Below are 21,484 nucleotides of genomic sequence, written 5' to 3' on the forward strand. Positions count from 1 at the left end.
ACAGCATATACCCTCAATGGCTACAGAAGAGTCAATACTCACAGGCCCGTGCTCTGACCTCATGTGGTATGCAAGCCCAGCCTTTGACCTATATGCTTTCCCACACTGGTGACATTTCAGGGCCAACTTCTCCAGCTCCGAAGCTTCTTTGCCACATTTTCTAACATGGTACAGATATCCCATAATGCTGGTGAAGGTACTGGAGCAACTCTGAACGCAGGAAAGAAGCCATGTTAGAATTGTGTATGTTTCACATGATCCCTAAATTTGTCAGAAATCACCAAGCACCACAAACCAAAAAAAAAAAGAGCGCTCACCAACATTTCCCATTGGCACAACCCTCCTTCTCCTCGGTAATCCTGCCTATAGGTCAGATGGCTAATCAGTTCAGTAATCACTGAGCAAACATAACCACACACCTACTCCAGGTCAGAGCTTCCTTCTTGAATGTGACCCAATCCCATCCCGGTATTATCTAGCCAGCAACATCAACCTCCTCACGGAATGAGCTCACGAGAATCATATTCATCACACTTAATGATGGTAAAAAAGCCCCCTCGAGAAAAGAGGATGAGGGGGATATACTTATGGAGAGGAAAAAAAAAAAAAAAAATAAAGAACTATTAATGACTGCAAGAGCCCTGGAAAAGTAGGTTCCACTCTATGCCACCAGGGGCAGAGAAGCAAGAAACATGAAAGGGAAGCAGAGAACCAAGGGGAAGACCAACAGGAAGACAGACCTGGCTCCAGGGTGGGGTCTGCCGCCCTGGCTCTCACCTCACGCATGCACCGGAGCTTTCCCATTCTCTTTAGAACTGTTCGAAGCCGTTCCCTCTCACTTGGCTCATCTACTTCATCTCCTGCCTTCAAAATTGGCTGGAAACAAAAGAAACAGAGGAACATGATTCATGGAACAGAAAACAAAGCAGCCCCCTCCCGCCAGAAAAATCAAGAATTGAACTATGAGCTATACTGAGGTTGCTGAGTCCAAGTTCTGGTTCCATTTTCTGGATGGCACGAAGTAAATACAATGGATACTCGAGTTCTGCTCTCTACCCTGCACGCAGTACAGGATAACCTAAATACACAAATACCTATGGTCCAGCTCAAAAATCCATCCTATGTAATTCCACCAATGAAGAGTCTTACACACTCTCCTATGAGGTACTAGAGTCAGGTCCAGCTTCACTGAACTACCTGTACTAAGTAGAAGATACCCAAACACAGAACACCAGTCAAGATGGAAAAGCCAGGAATTTACTGGCTCCTCATCTCTGCATCTCCATGCCAAGATCTACAGTGAGGATCAGCAGCATGCACTGGAAAAGTATTTCAGGATGGACTGCTGCCCTGGCTACAGGCTTGTTTGACCTGGGCCTCCCAGCAGCATGAAGGAGTACCAAGTGTGGGCATGTGTCTTTGGGCACCAGCCTGCACATCCTTTGCTGCAGCACCAACAACAAATGCTCTGAATGCAGCGACAGGAGCTGATGGAAGATCCTCACATGGCCTCAACATCCAGCCTAGAATCTCCAAGATGCTTCTCTACAGCAGAGAAGACTCCAGTGGTGGAGTGCTCCCTCTACCCAACCCCAAGAATTCCTACCCAAAAAAGAGGCCAGCTTCTCTTGCTCTGTTCTGGGCTACCCAGGAGGACTTCCCAGTGGTCATATCTGCAGCCAGGCCTTAGATCTCCTATGTTACAACCTTCTACCAGATACCTCATCCTCCCCAGGTTCCACAGAGCTCCCCTCAGCCCTCAAAGCCTGAAAATGTCTAGTCTCTCACTTGACACAAGGATACCAAAACGGAGGTGGCACTGTAGACATGGACAAATCAGGCCCAGGATATTTCTTTCTTTTGCTTTCTTTTTAAAAGATTTATTACTTTTCTCCTAACCTACTATTTTTATTGATTATTTGGGAATTTCATCCAATGTATCCCAATCGCACTCACTCTCTGTCTTTTGCATGCACCACCCTCTAATCTGCTAGAGATGTCTTTGCTGTTTTCACTGAGCTGACACAAGCTATTGTTCACACATCCTCATCCTGCTGTCTGTGGTCCCCAGTGGGTAAGTGGAATTGATGCTTGTGAGTGTATTTCCTTCCGTGGATAACTGCTCACAAGCTCTTGCTCACAAGCTCTTTAGGGGCCCAGCCTGTTGTTCTCATTCCTAGCATTCCAAGCAAAAAAAAAAAAAAAAAAAAAAAAAAAAATCGCCTTTTCAATCACTATGTAGCCCAGCCAGATGGCCTTGTACTAGCAATTCTTCTGCCTCAGCTTTCTATGAGCTGGAAGTGTACAGGCCTGTGCACTGTGTCCTTTTAACATTTGCTTTGCCCCTTGCCAGAATTTGAATACTCCTTTTCCTGATGACCAAAGGATTGGGCATTCTCACGTGGTAACTGAACATCTGAATTCTCACAGGCAGTTAGGTAGGTATGGTGCTACACTTCTACGATCCCAGTCCTTGAGAGGGAGACTCAGTAGGATTAGGAGTTCAAGGTCAGCCTCAGCTACACAGGGAGTTTGAGGCCAGCCAGGGGTACAATAGAGCTCTCAAAACAGTGACCAAAGGCTCATGCCTATCAGGAAGCTGAGGCAGAGGATTGCTACAAATTCACTGCCAGTCTGGATTTGTGAATTTCAAACAAGCCTGGGTGAAACCTGAGGAAGGAAAAGAGGGAGAAAGGACAGAAGGGAGGGATTTTTACATTAATTTTGGTGTTCATGAATTATACAGCAATAAACCTGGGTGTGCAAGTATCTGATATGTTGTCCTATAGTCTTTTAGCTATATGCACAGGAATGATGTAACTGGGTCATTCGGTAGTTCTACCTTTGGCTTTGAGGGAATCTCCACACTGACTTACATGGTGGCTCAATCAGTTCACAGTCCCACCACCGTGGACAAAGATTCCTCTTTCCCCACATCTCTTGTATTTTTAAAAATTAATTTTAAAAAACGTTTCTTTTAGAAGAACTGTACAGGCCTGTGCACTGTGTCCTTGTGTATTTGTGTGTTTGTGTGTATATATGTATATCTGTGTGTCTGTATGGCATGTGAGTATATAACCATCACATAGGCTGCATGTGTGTATATAACCATCATATAGGCTCACAAAGAACAGAGGAAATTCTTACCAAACTATTATGATTGGCCATGACGTGGTACTTCATTCCTGCCAGTGAATGAAGTTGTTTCCCACAATGATGGCAGGTAAACATTTCCTGAAAGGAAAAGAGGTCAGTGCTCAGAGCCTAAATGTACAAAGGAGAAACAGAAAGTCACCAATCACCCTCAGCTTGGCCAGTCACCAGCACGTGTCACTACTTTCTCATTGTGTTATGGCTTGAACCTGATGTTGCCAGGGGCTCATCTGTGGAACACTGAGTCCCTGGCTGGTGTCACTGTTCTGAGAGGTTGTGGAGCCTTTAGGAAGCGTGGGAGGGGAAGGGGGGGGAGGGCGTGCGTCTGGCTGGTGGAGGAGGGTCACTTAGGAGTGGACCTCTGTAAATTATGGCCTGCTTCCCTCCTGTTCTGAGTCCTGATTCAAGCACCCTGTGAGAAGTTCTGACAAGTGTCTGGTACCTGCAGAGCCACTGAAGCCAGTATGGTTTCCTGGCCACTGACAGGCTTCTACCCTCCCAAACCCTGAGGCAAAGCAAACTCCTCCCTTTAGCTCTTTGGCTCAGGTATCTGCTCACAGTGGTATAAAATAATGAACACATTAAAGCAGTTGTCATTTCATTCTACATTCACACATTAAAAACGCAACTAATAGTACAATTAAATAAACATGCAAACCCAAGCCTGTACATGCAAAGTCTGTTTCTTTAATGCACAATGCTACCCCTAATTAGCTATAATAGACTGCACACAATACCAGATGTCTATAGTTTAAGTGGGAAAAAAAAATCCTAACAGTCATGAGATGCCACAAAATAGCTAACCTGTTTGCAGTTTTCCATGTGTTTCTTTAAACCCTCTATAGTCTTCCTCCCCACTGCTTGGCAGGTAGGACAGGACACACTGCCTTTATCCATGATCTCTAAGTACCATTTTTCCTCCATACTGCCTACAATGGAAAGAACAGGACACTGTAATCTGCAGTATTAAGTCCACAATTGAGGGAAAGACTGTAAGTGGTTTGTCTCGGCAGATGACAATAAATATACTCTTGCAGTATATGGCTTCCAACTTGTTTCCATTCATTTCAGAAATGTCTGCCCATTTCCCCATGAAAAACCCATCTGCGGCTCACTCCCAAGTCCAGAGGAGTGAGTCAGAACTGGGGGCAACTCTCCAGACCACTATGTAAGAAAAAGATACTGAGATATACAAAATTGCTCAGATTTTTTTCATGTGCCTGAGACCATGCTAAATGTTTTTATGTCATTTTAAATTTCATCATTGTAATACTCCCTGTCTAGATACAAGAAAGCCCAGGGTTGTACATGGGACAGACCTAGGCAGCTCAGAAGGCACCCAGTGCCGAAACTTAAGTCTATGTGACCTCCAAACCAGCAGCAGCTGTGCTCCCATAAAATGCAGGTGAGGCTCGGTGGTAGATGCTTGCCCATCAGGAATGAAGTGCTGGGTTCAATTTCTCACAGAGACAGAAAGAAGGGAGGGAGGAAGGAGGGAGAAATAGGTGACAGCCTCATCCCTTACAGAAATAGCATAGATATTCAGAGATGAGTACCTGCTGCATAGACTGGCGGCTCCTTCCGAATCCGACGAGCCTGGGGTTTGGGGTGAGGCTGAGCTTTAGGCCGCTGCTTCCTCCCTGCATAAGATGGAAACTTAGAAATCTTACAGATCCCCTCCCCCTTCTCTTCAGCACACCAGCCCCCACTCCCTCAACCTCCTTTCACACAGGATGGAATAAAAGTGTACAAGAAGGCGGTGATGGTCATACCCCCCCCCCAACTGCTCAAATTCTAGGGACTCCAGAGCCAATCAAGCCTCCAAAGCAAAGGCTTTCTCCCTCCAGACTTAAAGGGTGAAGCTTGCTCTCCCACGGAAGGTCAGACAGCACAGGACCCTACCATACAGCTTGTGCTTCTTTTGAGGAAGCTCGTGATAGTCTTCATCTTCTTCCTGCTTGATTTTCCTTTTTCCTTTGGCCTTCTCCTTTTCCTTTTCACCTGCAGCTGACATTCCGCACAACAACAAAGCAGTCTGTAAATGACCACTTGGCTTGCCTCTGAAACCTCATCACAGTACCACAGGGCACAGATAACCACTAAGTGCTCCTCACAGAACAGCTCGGACAAACTGTTTAGTGTGAACTTTTTTTTTTTTTTTTTTTTTTTTTTTTTTTTTAAAGAATGATTTATTTATTTTATGTATGTGGGTACACTATCGATGTCTTCAGACACAGCAGAAGAGGGCATCAGATCCCATTACAGATGGTTGTGAGCCACCATGTGGTTGCTGGGAATTGAACTCAGGACCTCTGGAAGAGCAGTCAGTGAGTGCTCTTAACCACTGAGCCATCTCTCCAGCCTGTGTGAACAGTTTTTAACTCATGGAGTCTCCCTCTCCTCAGGAGATTGTCTTCCCTCAGAAACCATCAGATCTTCCTTATGCTTAAACATGTCTCTTGACTATGATTTAGGTCTACAGGAGCAGAACTCAACAAAGACACCTATGAGTCAAAGACACCTATGAGTCAATCACTGACGGTGACCTCCTGGCATACATTGCCACGACAACACACTACCCAGCCCTCACATCCTCACAATCAGAGGAAAACAAAAGAGTAAGAAAAAGAAGGTGAAATCCCATGGAGGCCACTGCAGGAGGTCATAATACATTTGATGCTAGCTTAAACCAGACACTGAGTTTGAAGCCAGCCTAAGCCACATGGTGAAAAGCCTGTGTCAAACAAAAATCTCATCTAATCACTATTGATAAACAACCACGCCATACCAAAATTCCAAGTGCACTAGATAACACTCTCCTGTCTCAGAACAGAGAATCTGAAATGGATACCTTCAGCCTGTGAAGTGGCAGCAGGCTTGACTCTTCTCATCTTCATCCAGTAGGTAGATTTTCGGAAGGTTGCCGGGAAGTCACTCACTGGTTCACACGAGGAGGCGGATGACGAGCCACTCAAGGAGTCCTCATGAGGGATGGTGTACTGGAAGCTATTATCCTTTATGGAGCACTGGGTCCTATTACTGACACAACACAAAGACATGCACCACAGAGAAGAAGCTGGAGACATTTCCTATTAATTTTTCTTGTATTGTAAAAACACAACCACGTTATGTTTGCACAACCAACTTGTGCAAAACTATGAAGACTGGTTTTTATTTTGTTTACAAAAAGCAAAAAATAAAATAAAATAAACACATACACACAAAACAGAACACGGGTTAAAACATAACAACGACAAATCAATTCAACACAGTGTGTACAATTCTTACACCCAAGGCAGTCCGAATAAGCAGGCTACACAACTGATCCCTCTGCAGCCCGGGCCTTCCCAGGCTACTCTGAGAAGACAGAGTAGGCAGAGTGATAGGGCTTCTTGGAAATATAACCACATGTATCCCATCTGTCCTGTCTCTTTGATAGAAGGACCATAATCAAAAAGCTTCTCAGCACAAAGGAAAAGTATAGTCTGTGGACTCTGGTTTGACCCAACCCCCTCCTCCCATTCCTCCTCCTGTCTCCCTTCCCAACACTGATAAGGGGCTCTGCTCTACTTCTACAACACAATCCTTTACTTTCATAGCTTAGAAACAATGCAATCTTGTCTTAGTGAAGTGGCCAGAGAGAATCCTGGGAAATAACCAAACTACCAGCCAAGGAGTGTACAGGGAGGAATCCAGGGCTTTAGATACATATGTTGCAGAGGATGGCCTTGTCTGACATCAATGGTAGGGGAGGCCGTTGGTCCCGTGGGGTCCTGATGCCCCAGCATAGGGGGATGTTGGAGCGGTAGGGTGGGAGAGGGTGGAAGAGTGGGTGAGCACACTCATAGAGGCACAGGGGAGGGAGGAGAGGGTGGACATGGGATGGGGGGTTGGTGGAGGGGTAACTGGGAAGGGGGATATCATTTGAGATGTAAATGAATGAAATGATTAATAAAAAAGTAATTATGAGGGGTTTGCTTCACCCCTTTTGCTCCCAAATAAAAACAGGGTTTCCTATGACCACTCTACCCCATTTTAGCTGACAAATAAACAACACAGAGACCTAATAAATTTATTAACAAGTTGTGAGCCCTATAACCGGACAGGTACTCACCTATTCTAACCCTGTGCTAGCCATGTGATCCTTTACCTGCAATCTGAATCTGAGTCTTGCTCAGACTCCCTCTGTTCCATATGTGTCCTCATGGTGATTCCTCCTGGTCCTTCCACACTTCTCCTCTCTCTGTGCCTGTCCATCCATCCGTCTGTCTGTCTGTCTGTCTGTCCGTGTGTGTGGTGTGTGTGTCCTCTCTCTCTCTCTCTCTCTCTCTCTCTCTCTCTCTCTCTCTCTCTCTCTCTCTCTGTCTCTGTCTCTCATCTCTCAACTGGGACTGGAAGTCCTGCCCAGTTTTTGGCTGATCAGCACTTTATTAAACAATCAGAGATAACAGAAAACGATTTTTACACAACATTGAGACCAGAGATGCAATCAGATTTCTGGGCACAGAAATTAACATCTGAATATACAGTGTACAAAACCACCCCCTAACAGCTGTGAATACACAGTGTACAAAACCACCCCCTAACAGCTGGATTCAGACTTCTTTCTTTCTTTCTTTCTTTCTTTCTTTCTTTCTTTCTTTCTTTTTTTTTTTTACTTATTCACTTTATGTTCTGCTCACTGGCCTCCTTCCAGTCACCCTCTCCCACAATCCTTCCCCTATCCCCCTTCTCCTCTGAGCTGTAGACTCAGATTTCTAAATCACACTGTTCATTGAGAAAAACTACTGAGCCAGGAAGTGGTGGTGCACATTTTTAATTCCAGCACTTGAAAAGCAGAGGCAGGTGGATTTCTGAGTTTGAGGCCAGCCTGGTCTATAGAGTGAGTTCCAGGATAGCCAGTTTTACACAGAGAAACCCTCTCTGGAAAACAAAGCAAGCAAACAAACAAAAACAAAAATGAAAGAAAGAAAGAAAAATTACTAAGAAAATACAAAGTATCACACATTCTTCTAGGTCACTCAGTATCCAGCAGTTCTCCTAGTGTGGCCCGATTACCTGAGATCGATCCCCAATACCCACATAGAAAAAGGAAAGAACTTTTGCTGCAGGTTCTGCTCTAACATCCTCACAAGGTGGTAATGACCACCGCCCCACTAAAATAAACCAAAATGTCAGCACATTTTTCTAGACCTTTATTTAGAGCCTGAATGTTTTGCTTGAGATGATGTATTCGCGCCATTGTGTGCACAGCATCTGCATAGTCAGAAGAGGACTTTGGATCCCTACAACTACAGGAGTTACAGATGGCCGTCAGCCACCATGTGGTGCTAGGACTAGAAGTCAGGTGCTGGTCAAGAGCAGCAAGCGCTCTCAACTGCTCAGTCATCTCTCCAGCAGCACTCCCTCACAGTTAAATCGATGAAGAAGATGGAGAGCGAGGAAGACAACACATTAGTCTCTGCCCCCACACACATATACACACATGCATATACATGGATTCCACACACCCACACAAAAACACATTTGGAAAAAAAAATAAAAACTGGTTTTGGAAAAAAAAAAAACAAATTTGTTGACAGACATAAGTTGAAAGATTCAAGAAGCTTAACTGTAAGATTACTCAGAGAAAAGCATAGCTATATGCATTTTAATGAAACGATGAAAGACAAAAGTCTTAAAAAACAAAACAAAACAAACAAAACTAGAGCCTAGCCTCAGAAAAGCAGCATTTTATAACATAGGAAACAGTGACCCATAGGGTCATGGATGCCCAAGAGAAATGAAGAAGTCAGTGGGCCATTCAATACTGTTTTTTTTTTAAAAAAAAAACTTTTTAAAGATTTATTTTATTTATGTATATACTACACTGTAGCTGTCTTTAGACACACCAGAAGAGGGCGTTGGATTCTATTACAGATGCTTGTGAGCCACCATGAGGATGCTGGCAATTGAACTCAGGACCTCTGGAAGATCAGAGCCATCTCTCCAGCCTGTTTTAAAAATCTTAAAGGAAAAGACTTGTCAATTCAGAATTCTAGCTTCAGTGAAAAGTTCCTACAGTAATATTTCTTAGAGGAAGAAAAATTAAGATTTTGGTTTTGGAAGTTTGGTTATGGCCATGAAACAGGGATTAAGTGCATATTTTACAGATCAAAGCAGACCTGGCCTCCATGATCTCCTAACATTCCTCACTCTCTACCCAGTATGCCCTTCCCCCAACCCTGAACTTTCCAGCCCAGAGGCTGGGCTGCCCTTCCCACAAAAGATGCTGTTCCCTATATAATCTAGAAATTTTTGGAGAAATTAGAAAGAGCGTTCTTCCTTTCCCTAACCCCCACCTCCTTCCTTTGGCGACTTCCCTGGCTTCTGTCCTTCAGGCCAATAAACCTGTATTTAATATAATTGAATCTGGCTTGAACTGGCTCATTTCACCATCAGACAAATAACTTATCAAGTAGATCTGTAAGAATGTGTGAGCAAATCACTCCAGAAGACCAGGCTGCAGGAGGAAGACTTGGGTTTGAAGAATGAATAAATCGGCGGCTACTGGGGGTGGAAAGGGTTAAGCTGGTTCCGGGTGGGGGCGGAAGGAGGAGGAATGGGATTCACTGAGCCTAAGGGTGTATGGAAATGACATATGGAAGTCTACTGTTTTGTAAATTCAGATTTATTCCTTTCTCCATTTTCATGTGTGATTGCATGTGTTGTATACATGTTTGTAGATGGAGGCCCAAGCCTGATGTCAAAAACAGTCCTCAATTGTTTTTCCACCTCATTCATTGGAGACAGGGTCTCTCAATCAAACCCAGAGCTAGCTGATGGAATTACTGGTGGGCCACCAAACTCATCCAACTTTTCCAAGGGTTTCTGGGGATTCAAATTCCAGTCCTCACATTTGCACAGAAAGCACTTTAACCACAGAGCCATCCCCTGGTCTTTTGTAAGCTAATTGTGAGAGTTTTCACTCAAGAGGCTGGAGAATCATGTGAGGGCATACCTGTGAGGAACCTTCTAGATTAGATTAGCCTAGACTTGCCTATGAAGGATTACATTGATTAGGTTAATCAAAGTGGGAAAATCCACCCTGAAGTTGGCAATGTGTGGCAGGGTCAGGCTCTCAGATGGAGGCCCCACAATCCCACTGTGAGAAGCTGTGAAGGTAAAGACACAGGACTTACAGAGAGGAAAGCAAGTGAGAGGCACAGAGTGGAGTTAGAGGATGTAGACTACAGGTGGTGAAGCTGGAGGAAGAAGCCACTCAAGGCACCCCCAGAACCCAGACGATTCCATCATGATCCCAAGATGCTGGACACAGAGATGCAGGATTTGGTGTTTGCCCTGCTGGGTTTCAGTCTTGGTCTGATCACTGCTATGCTCCCACTCTTCCCTTTGGACTGGGAATGTTTACTTTGTATACCTTCATGCTTTAACTATGTAACCTGTTTTCAATCATGCTGAAGCTCAGAGTTAAGACATTCCCTGAAATGTCACAAGAGACCTAGAAGTTTCAGAACTGTTAGGCTATGGACACTTTTGAAGTTTGACTGAGTATATTTTTGTGTTAAGAGGTAGCATGAACCTATGAAGACAAATAGCAGAAGAGTGTGGATTAAGACTGATGTGTTTGGGAGCCAGCAAGATGGCTCAGCAGGTAAAGCTCGATACTGCTAAACATGACTACCTGATTTTGAGTTTCAAGATCCACATGGTGGTGGTAACTGACTCCTCCTGCAAGATGTCTTCTGACCTCCACACATGTACCTTGGTACTCACACATGTACACACATATACAAACAAAAAATGTGATAAAAAATATGCTTGATGTGTTTGGGTCAAGTTGACAAGGGGTAGAGTTTTAACCATTAATACTGTCAAATGACAGGATTGAGAATCACCAAAGGGACTGTGTGACAGATTATCCAGATTAGGCTGGCCTCTGGGCCTGCCCGTGAGTGGTTATCTTGACTTCACTAATTGAGATAGGAAGATCCACCCTAGAAATGGACATTATTTCCTGGGTCCTGGACTACATAAAAAGGAGAAAGTTATGTGTAGAAAAAGTTTGTTCTCTCCTTCCACCATATGGATCTCAGAAACTGAACTCATGTCTTTAGGTTCGGCCTTTACCCACTGGGCCATCGTGACAGTTCAATAATAGATGAATTAAATAGAAGGGGTAAGGGAGAAGGAAGGGGCAGCAGACAGCCAGATGTATAGCTCATAACTATTATCCCTGACTTACGAGGGTAAGACAGGAGAAGTGTCTCAAGTTCAAACTGAGCTACAGAGTACAACCCTGCCTGAGGGTTGGGAAGAAGAAGAAGAAAGGAGGAGGAAGAGGAGGAGGAGGAGGAGAAAGAAGAGGAGGAGGAGGAAGAGGGGAGAAGAAGGTAGAGGAGGAAGAAGAAGGAAGGAAAGCAGGCAAGAAAAAAGAAACAAAGAAAGGAAGGGAGGGAGGAAGGAAGGAAGGAAGGACAGAAGGAAGGAAGGAAGGAAGGAAGGAAGGAAGGAAGGAAGGAAGGAAGGGAGGGAGGGAGGGAGGGAGGGAGGGAGGGAGGGAGGGAGGAAGGAAGGAAGCAACAGCAGACAGGAACGATGTGCACATCTTGCTTTCCCAATATGAGAATGTATGCTTGCACAAACAGTTTGGGAAACATTTTTACAAATCATTTAAAGCAAAATGTTAACATTGTTTATAAGGTTTTCAGTAGACTATATGTAGACAACACATCCAAAATGACTATATAAGGGTAGGTGACAGGAGAAGGAAGGAATCTATGAGTTTGTGAGGTTTCTACATTTAAGCAGAAGCAGACATTAACTCTAAATAGACTATGAAAAAATGTACAGATTCCCCAATGTGGGTGCTGGGAATTGAACTCAGGTTCTCTACAAGAGCAGTATGCACTCTTAACCAGAGTTATCTATCTATCCAGCCACTAACAGTACAAACACTAACAGTTTAAAAGGGACCCTAAGCATTCAATTGACCCAAAAGAAGTATAGAAACAAACCATAGACAGACAGAGAGCCAAAAATAAGAAGGAAGACCCAAATCCAACCCTGTTAATATTAATTCAAATGCTTTCGGGCTAAACACTCCAGTTGTGATAGTTTGCATATGCTTAGCCCAGGGAGTGGCACTATTAGAAGGTGTGACCCTGTTAGAGTGGGTGTGTCACTGTGGGCGTGGGCTTTAAGACTATTCCTAGCTGCCTGGAAGCCAGTCTTCTCCTAGCAGCCTTCAGATGAAGATGCACAACTCTCAGCTCTGCCCGCACCATGCCTGCCTGGATGCTGCCATGTTCCCGACTTAATGATAATGGACTGAACCTCTGAACCTGTAAGCCAGCTCCAATTAAATGTCATTTTGATCATGGTGTCTGTTCACAGCAGTAAAACACCTAAGACAAAGATATCATACTTGTATATGCTACCTATTACTGGTGACCTGTAATATTAAAAAAAAAAAAAAAAAAAAAACGGGGCTGGAGTGATGGCTCCTGATTTAAAAGTATGTGCTAAGGTCTAGAGGATCTGAGTTTGGTTCCCAGTACCCAAATCAGGTGGCTCACAACTACCTGTAAGTTTGGCTCCAGAGGGATCTGATGCCTCTGCTGTTGGCAGGCACCTATACTCACATACGCATACTCACATAGCACACACCTACACATTTTTAAATTCAATAATGAAACTATAGTATGTAATCACCAAACATAAGACAACTGTGATGGCTATTTTAATTTCGATAAAACAGACTTCAGGACAGAGAGTACTGCCAGATATAAAAGACAGGCTTCCTAATGACAAAATGTCAGATTATTCAGAAGACATAATGATGTGTTGCAACATCTAATAATAGAGCCTTAAACTACACATATTGAAAACCGACAGCATTAGACAAAGCAGACGATTCCATAAGCTTAAAGACTACAGTCCTCTCTCCAAGCAACTGATCGGACAATAAGATAAAACTTCAGTGAAGAAATAAATGATCTGAATCATATCATTAGTCTTTAGTATTTACAGAATACCTCATGGCCAGTAGCTTTACAAAATACTGTGTTAAGGATATACATTTTTCTCAAGTTCATGTTGTGTATTTACCAAAATGGAGTATATTTTGGGTCTCAAATGTTAACTTTTGTTGGGCAGTGGTGGCAAATGCCTTTAATCCCAGCACTTGGGAGGCAGAGGCAGGCTGATTTCTGAGAGATTTCTGAGGCCAGCCTGGTTTAAAGAATGAGTTCCGGGACAGCCAGGGCTACACAGAGAACCCCTGTCTCGAAAAACAAAACCAAAACTAAAAAAAGTTAACTTTTTTATCGAAGGGAGGAAAATCACCATGTGTTTTTTGACTGTATCAGAATCAAGTTAGAAACTAAGAGTAGTAAGATATTCTAAAACAAGCCAGGTGTGTTAATCCCGGTGCTCCAGAGGCAGAGGCAAGTGGATCTCTGAGTTTGAGCCCAGCCTGGTCTACAAAGTGAATCCAGGACGGTCAAGGCTGTTATACAATGAAACCCTGTCTCAACAAAACAAAACAAGACAAAACAAAAAGATATTCTAAAACAAAACACAAAAATATTCGAATATTTAGGAATTTAATAACCTATTCCTAAATAATTCACAGATGAAAATGAAGTCATAAAGGACACTGGAGATACTGTATAGTGAGCAACCGAGATGCACTTATCCTAGGGTGTGAGACAAGTAGCAGGGCACCTGGGAGGGAACACAAAGCTCTAACTGCTCCCTTCAGGAGGATCAAAGTCAAGGACATAAGGTCAGTTAAAGACATCTTTAAGAAAGCATACTTAACCAAAGAAGGAAAAACAATTTAATGTACAAACTAGGAAAAAAAAATTTTTTTTTAATTTATTATGTATACAGCATTCTGCCTGCATGTGTGCCTGCAGACCAGAGAGGGCATCACACCTCATTAGAGATGGTTATGAACCACCATGTGGTTGCTGGGAATTGAACTTAGGACCTCTGGAAGAGCAGCCAGAGCTCTTAACCTCTGAGCCATCTCTCCAGTACTGGTAGAGAAACTCTTGATTCTTTGAAATAAGCATTAAATGGAGAACCTTGGCTAAGAATATAGCCCAGGGCTTGATTAGTATGCACAACTCCCTGAGTTTGAGGGTAGCCTGGTCTACATAGCAAGCTCCTGGCCAAATCCAAACTCAAAACAAATGAACAAACAAAATAACAACAAAAAACAAAACAAGAAAAAACTAGATGAAAGAGAAATCTCTGCAATCATGGGAGGCAAAGGTTTCTTAAATAGGAACCTTAAAAATAAAAAAACCCAGATGCAGTCTTAGAAGCTGGCTTAGTGGATAAAGTTTTGCTGTGCAAGTATGAGGATCTGAGTTCAAATCCCCAGCACACACACAAAAGCCAGTTGTGGATGAATGTATCTATTACTCTAGCAATGGGGGAAGGGGAGGAGTCAACTGGATCCCAGGAGCTCACTGGCCAGTCTAAACATTACTGAGCTCCAGGCTCTGTGAGAGACTCTGTCTGAAAAATAGAGGAGGGCACCTATCTTGGACCTTTAGCTTCCACAGGCACACATACATGTTCATGCACCTGCACTTACTCAACACACACACAAAGAAGAAACACAAGTGAATATTTTTACAAAGGCCTCTGGCACTCCAACCAGCGGAGCAGGTAGGTTACTGCAGTTCTTCACCTCTCCCTTGGCTCTTCCAAAACCAATTCCTCAGTCTTATTCCCTGCTCTGTAGCAACCACCCGCTGCGGCCTCCCTCCACCCCTTCACTCTCTCCCTTTTCAGTTGATCACACAGATCTTCCCCTCCTAAGTTCCTTCTCCCCCAATAAATTGCTTTATCCCAGCCCTCAACTCCCAACAAGCATTCCTTGGAACCCTAGGTCACTCTGGCTAATGCAGACCCTCACCACTACCTCCATATCTCCAAGTCCAAGTCTCCCAGTTTCATCTCCATACTTTAAAAACCTGTACTCCAGGTAGGCAGTGATGGCTCACACCTTTAATCCCAGGATAGAGGCAGTCAGATCTGAGTTTGAGGCCAGTCTGGTCTACAGTGTGAGTTCCAGGACAGCTGGGGCTACACAGAGAAAAGCCCTCTCTCAAAAACGACAAAAACAAAACAAAACAAAACAAAAACAAAACAACAACAACAAAAAAACCCCAATCAAACAAAAAACCAAACAACTAAAAGAAATGGATAATTTTCTTAATACATACAACTTATCAAAGTGAAATCAAGATCAGATAAGTAATTTAAACAGACCCCTAATGAAATAGAAGCAGTAATTAAAAGACCTCAAATCAAAAGCTAGGACCTGATGGTTTAGTGCAGAATTCTAAGAGAGTTTCAAAAAAGGGTTAATGCCAATACCCCTCAAATTATTCCACAAGCAGAGATAAAAGAAACAGTGCTCAATTCATTTTATAAGGCCACAGTTATCCTGATATCCAAGCCACATAAAGACCCAACAAGAAAGAGAATTACAGACCAATTTCCCTTAAATACATACGTGCAAAAATACTCAATGCTTGCAAACCAAATCCAAGATCACATAAGAAAAATCATCTACCATGATCAAGCAGGCTTCATTCCAGAGATTCAGGGATGGTTCAACATACAAAAACCTGTCAATGTAATCCACCATATAAAAAACTGAAAGAGAAAAACTACATGATCATCTCATCAGATGCAGAAAAGGCCTTGGATAAAATCCAATACCTTTCATGATAAAAGTGTCTGAGAGATTAGGAATACAAGGGACATACCTCAGCATAATAAATGCAGCAAGCCCATAGCCAATATCAATTTAAGAAAAGAGAAAAACTCAAAGCAATTCCACTAAAATCAGGAATAAGAAAAGGTTGCCCACTCTCTCCATACCTATTCAACATAGTGCTTGAAGTCTTAATAGAGCAAAGAGACAATCTGAGATCAAGGAGATACAAACTGAAAGAGAAGTCAAAGTATTTTTACTTGCAGATGACATGATAGTTTATATCAGTGACCCTAAAAATTCCACCAGGAAGCTCCTACAGATGAGAAACACTTTCAGCACAGTACTTAGATACAACATTAATTCATACAAAAAAAGTAGGAGTCAAAGGACAAAAGGACTTTAAATGAAGACCATGGAGTTGGGTGGAGAGAAAGGTGTGAGGATCTGGGAGCACTTAGAGAGGGGAAGAATAGGATCTAAATAAATAGTATGAAAATAATTTTTAAATAAAAAAATTAAACACAATGCTGTGATGTGACACAATCAACCCAGGATTTAATGCTATTTTAGGTATCTACCATGTGAAATGAAAACACTTGTCTACCCAAGATTGACACATGAATCTCATAGTTTTACTGTAATTCCCCAAATGAAAAATAGCCCAGCAACCTGAATTTTCATAAAGGCTACACAAATTGTGGTGTAACCATATGGAATTCTACTTGGTAATTAATAACTACTTTCAAATCAAAAATTATTGTTCTGGCAAAAAATTTTTTAAAGACAAGGTGATGAGATGTGAATTTATATAAAATTGTAGAAAATGTAAACCACTGTACAGTTACAGTGCACTACTTACAGGTCATCAGTGCTTAGGGACAGGGTAAAGAGGGAAACAGACTGCAAAAGCACACAAGAAACTTTTGGGAGGGCTGGAGAGATGGCTCAGCAGTTAAGAGCATTTGTTGTTCTTCCAGAGGACCCAGGTTCAGTTTCTGGCACACAATTTGGGAGGCTTACAAATGCCTGTAACTCCAGCTCCAGGAAATCCAACCCTCATAACTCTGCACATACAGCACTCACTACATAACATCCACACAGATACAAATGCACACACACAATTTAAAATAATAAGTCTTTAAAAAAAACTTTGGAGGGGCTGGAGAGACAGCTCAGCAGTTAAGAGCAGTGCTCTTGCAGCTTACCCAGGTTCTACTCCCAGTATCCCCATCGCAGCTCACACCGGCCTATAACTCCAGTTCCAGGGATCTGACGCCCTCTTTTGGCCTTAGTGGGCACCAGGCCACAGATGGTATAAATGTACAAGCAAGAAAAACACCCATACACATTAAATTAAGTTAAACTTAATACTTAAAAAAATTGGGAGGAGCCAGGTGGTGGTGCTGGTGCATACCTTTAACCCCAGCACTCAGGAGGTAGAGGAAGGTGGATCTCTTGAGTTTTCTGAGTTCTAGGCCAACCTGGTCTACAGAGTGAGTTCCAGGATGGCCAGGGATACACAGAGAAACCCTGTTCTTGAAAAACAAAAAACAACAACAAAAAATTGGGGATATAGATAGAAATGTCTGTTATTCTGGTTGCAGTTTTACAGATTTGTTCTTATATCAATATTGAACATAGTGTGCATATAAAGCAAATGCAACTACTATATGTCAATTTCACCTTAATAATAGGAGTTGACAGACCTCGAGGTGAAACTCAGCATTCCAAAAGATAAGAACCATCTCTATTTAATAAAGACTTCACAACACCAATAGGCCATTAAGAGACAAATCCCATGGGATCCCTCTTAGAAAAGTCTTGTGAACAATTTCTTTACTATCAACAAGGACTTAGAAATCTCCATCTTCTGTCTCATGAATAAGCGTGAGCAGGGGCAATGTCCATAGTTCACAGGATCAGCGTGATTAGCACGGCAGATTAAATCAAGATGGTTAAGAGTCTCACCTAGGCTACTACCTTTAGTTTGTTTGTTTGTTTGTTTAAAGCTTTATTTATTTTATGTGAGTACACTGTCACTGTCTTCAGACACACCAGAAGAGGGAATCAGATCTCATTACAGATGGTTGTGAGCCACCATGTAGTTGCTGGGAATTGAACTCAGGACCTCTGGAAGAGCAATCAGTGCTCTTAACCACTGAGCCATCTCTCCAGCCCGGATTAAGAATTTTTAAGAGCTTCTAGCCCAGTGGTTCTAAACTTGTGTATCCTAAGACCACTGAAAAACACCAATATTTACATTATTGTTCATAACAGTAGCAAAATTAGTCATGCAGAAACAAAGAAAATAATGTTATGTTGGGGGTCACCACAACATGAAGATCTGTATTATAGAGTCACAGCATTGGAAAGGTTGAGAACCACTGCTCCGTAGCCCATTCTTCTAAGTACAAATATGTAGATTTCATTTTTTAAGCAGCCTTTGGTTTGTCTAAGCATCCTTTGTAGTCTTTTCCTATTCGACTTATCTTTAAAGAGTAATATATTCCATGTGTTCCCTCTCTTTTCAGGTCTCACTTCAAACCATCAGCTCTCAAACTTTGCAATCTCCTAAGAAGATAATTAAGAATGAGTGAGTATTCCTGGTGCTGGAGGCAAGGCTCAGTGCTTAAGAGCACTTGTTTCTGCAGTGGACCCAGACTTGATTCCCAGCACCCACATGGAGCTTCGCAACCACCTGTAACTCCAGTTCTAGGAGATCCAATGGCCTCTTCTGACCTCCATGGGTCTGTGGTGCACACATTCATGTGAGAACGACAAACATATAAATAAGTCTAAAGGGTTTAGGTGAGCACTCCCAGCGACTCTAACCCTGGTTAAGAGACGGACACATTTGCTTTCATACTGCTTAACAATTTTCTCGAGGTACACACTCACACACACCGCTTTTACAAAAATTCCTAGAAGACCTTATGAATGCATTCATCTTGTGGAGGAAAAAATAACATGTTCCCAATTATTATTCACAGAAGGTAATTCTTGAGTCTGCACTTCAGATCAGCTCTTCATTTAAGTGCAAACCCATTCATTTTGTTGGTAATGTTACATCTCGTTTCAGAAATTCCCAGTTTGGTTTATGAATCCAAAATCCAACTGTTGCCAAAGACAGAAACCTGTCGACATCCTGTTTCCCCTCTTAACTCTCACCTTCTCTCATCACATGCATCTGTGATATAGTTATAATTACATGCCACGTTTCACATTCAGTTACAATCACACACGTTTCACTTTCTTGTTTCACTTTCTTCCTTGGGTTTGAGTAAAATAGTCTTGGTGCCAGCTTTCACACTTTTTTCAATCCATCTCTTCAAAGGTGACCTTTCCCCTCCACGATAATTACAATTGCAGCATCTTAGCATGCCCTAATGGACCTTGCTCCTGCTATTTCTCCTTAACGATGACCCACAATACCCTCTTCCTCCTATCATCCCCCATGCCAATACAGAACTAGTTATTATAAACTTCTTTTATCAGTTCAAATTCTGTTCTCTTGGGACAGGAGGTTGGGACTCCTCACTAGCTAACTGCATTATTCTTTGACCTTCAAGCCTCTGTCTATGAGTGGAATGTTCTGGTAATATTGAAATCGTCACTCCACTTCCCCAAAGTGGTATTAAATTCCATTATGAAAATATTTACTAGCAGTGCACAGATTAAAAGCACAGCACATGCCTGTGATCCCGGCACTGGAAGGCTGAGGGCAGAGACTGCAAAAATTAAAGTCCAGCCTGGGCTACATAGTAAGCTCCTAGTCAGCCTGGGCTACATAGTAAAACCCTGTCTCAAACAAAAACAGGAACATGTGGTGACACAGGCCTGTGATTCCAGCACTCAGGAGACAGACACATGAGGACTACAAGTTACAGGCCAACCTAAGTGTCACAGGGAATTTCCAGATAGTGAGCCCCTACCTCGAAAAATAGTTTTTTTCTGTTACACTGGATTGTGTTGCCACTATTACCCACCTCATCGCTTGAACCCACAGCTCTGTTTTCATGCCTGGGTGCCCAACCTACTACACAGCTGGTACAGAGCAGACATTTCCTAAGTGTTATCTAAGTGAATGAACTCACCAGGGAGGTCCAAGTTAATAAAATCTTTTCTTTTGTATTAGCCATGGACAAACTTAGCACATTCATTACACAAAATAATAAATCAGTGCTGCAACCCAGTAGCTTGGAAATTTAAAGATTGCTTATAGCTATTTTTATTTTCCTTGAGTCCATCAAATTAATATGAGCACATACGTGATGTGGGGGCAGAGGACATGCAGGAATACCACTAACTGAAACACACACTCCATTTTTATTAGACTGCATTTTAATTGCAAGCTAGATTTTCTTTCCCCCACACTAGACTGATACCTGCACTACCTAATCCAGTAGCCACCACCTACATACAGATGGCTATTGAAGTTTTAGTCCATTAAAACAAAATAAAATTTGTAATTCAATTGCACTAGCCACATCTCAAGTGCCCAGAAGCCACACCTGTCTGGTGACTATGATGCTCCACAGTGCAGACACAGAACATCTTTAGCAGCACTACAAAAATGTCCTCAAAAAACCTCACTTACTTCTTAGCTCCCACGATCCTGGTGCTCCTCTGCTGCTTAAGGGATGTGGGTCCCGGGGTCTAGCAAATCACAAGCACACGGGTGAGTGCTAGGGAGCTTTGAACCTCATCCACAAAGAGATGAATCCCCCTTGTACCTAGATGTGAAGCTGTCCCAGGTAACTACTTCAAATGGACCGAAGGGGGCACTTTTTAGGAAACGTGTGCCATCGTATTTTTCTAAAATGTAAAGACAGGTTGACAATACGCAAAGCTTTCAGCTTTGCCCATTCTCAAAACCCTATCCTAGATGGAGGCTTGAAAGGAAAAGACAGAAAAATAATATACATATATATATAATATACATTATATATTATATAGAAACGGGAGGTACTGGGGATGCTGAAGGAATGTAAAAAAATAACAATCTGTCGAGGAACTGAGTCCAAGGATACGAGGAATAGGCAATAAAAATAAAAATGGGGGGAAAAAAGGGGGTAAGTGAATCTGATATAAAAGGGTGGGGCCTACGATGGGCTCTGAAAAAAACCCAACTCTGAGTATAAGACAAAAGCAAAGGACCGCGAGTTCTCGGCCCGACAGTTCTATCTCTAAAGTATAATGGTCACACCAAGAAACTCACGGCGGTGACTGCACCGAGTCTGGAAGACATCACTCCCCCTCCACGCCTAACAATTTCACCCAAGGGCTCCGGCCAGACCAACGCCACTTCCGCTCTCCTCGCCTCTCCCGGATGTGGTCTCGCCGGCGACTGGCCCTGTTCTGAACATCTACTTCCGCCTAGCGGCTTCCGAGGGGGCTGCGGCGGGAAAGGAGTCACGTGAAGACTCAGCTTCAGCTTCCATTGAGACCCCGCCCCCAACGCAAAGGGGAGTAGGGAGGCTGTGGGGCCCAGAGGGTTGGAGCAAATGGGTGGAGTCTGAAGATTTAAGGGCTCCTATTGAACCGGCGTCCCACCCATCCCACAGGTGGTCTTACGGATGCAAATGG

At 42.9% G+C, this 21,484-nt stretch overlaps 1 protein-coding gene across 2 annotated transcripts in view; it reads right to left on the reverse strand.

Moving 5' to 3' along the window:
- The window catches only part of Znf512 (zinc finger protein 512), a 31,880-nt gene extending 10,605 nt beyond the window's left edge, over nt 1-21,275 (reverse strand). The window contains exons 1-9 of one of the 2 annotated variants that reach the window (XM_034514258.2): nt 21,117-21,275; nt 20,496-20,554; nt 6,005-6,192; nt 5,056-5,160; nt 4,710-4,793; nt 3,958-4,082; nt 3,148-3,234; nt 778-876; nt 43-210 (exon numbers count right to left, since the gene is read on the reverse strand). In XM_034514258.2, coding sequence (XP_034370149.1) covers nt 43-210; nt 778-876; nt 3,148-3,234; nt 3,958-4,082; nt 4,710-4,793; nt 5,056-5,160; nt 6,005-6,192; nt 20,496-20,554; nt 21,117-21,146 — 945 coding nt within the window. In that variant the 5' untranslated portion in view covers nt 21,147-21,275. The remainder of the gene's footprint in view (nt 1-42; nt 211-777; nt 877-3,147; nt 3,235-3,957; nt 4,083-4,709; nt 4,794-5,055; nt 5,161-6,004; nt 6,193-20,495; nt 20,555-21,116) is intronic. The other variant, XM_034514259.2, reaches the window with a different exon arrangement.
- Between the last annotated feature and the right edge of the window lie 209 nt (nt 21,276-21,484).

The sequence above is a fragment of the Arvicanthis niloticus genome, chromosome 11, assembly GCF_011762505.2.
Source record: "Arvicanthis niloticus isolate mArvNil1 chromosome 11, mArvNil1.pat.X, whole genome shotgun sequence".
Classification (NCBI taxonomy): domain Eukaryota; kingdom Metazoa; phylum Chordata; class Mammalia; order Rodentia; family Muridae; genus Arvicanthis; species Arvicanthis niloticus.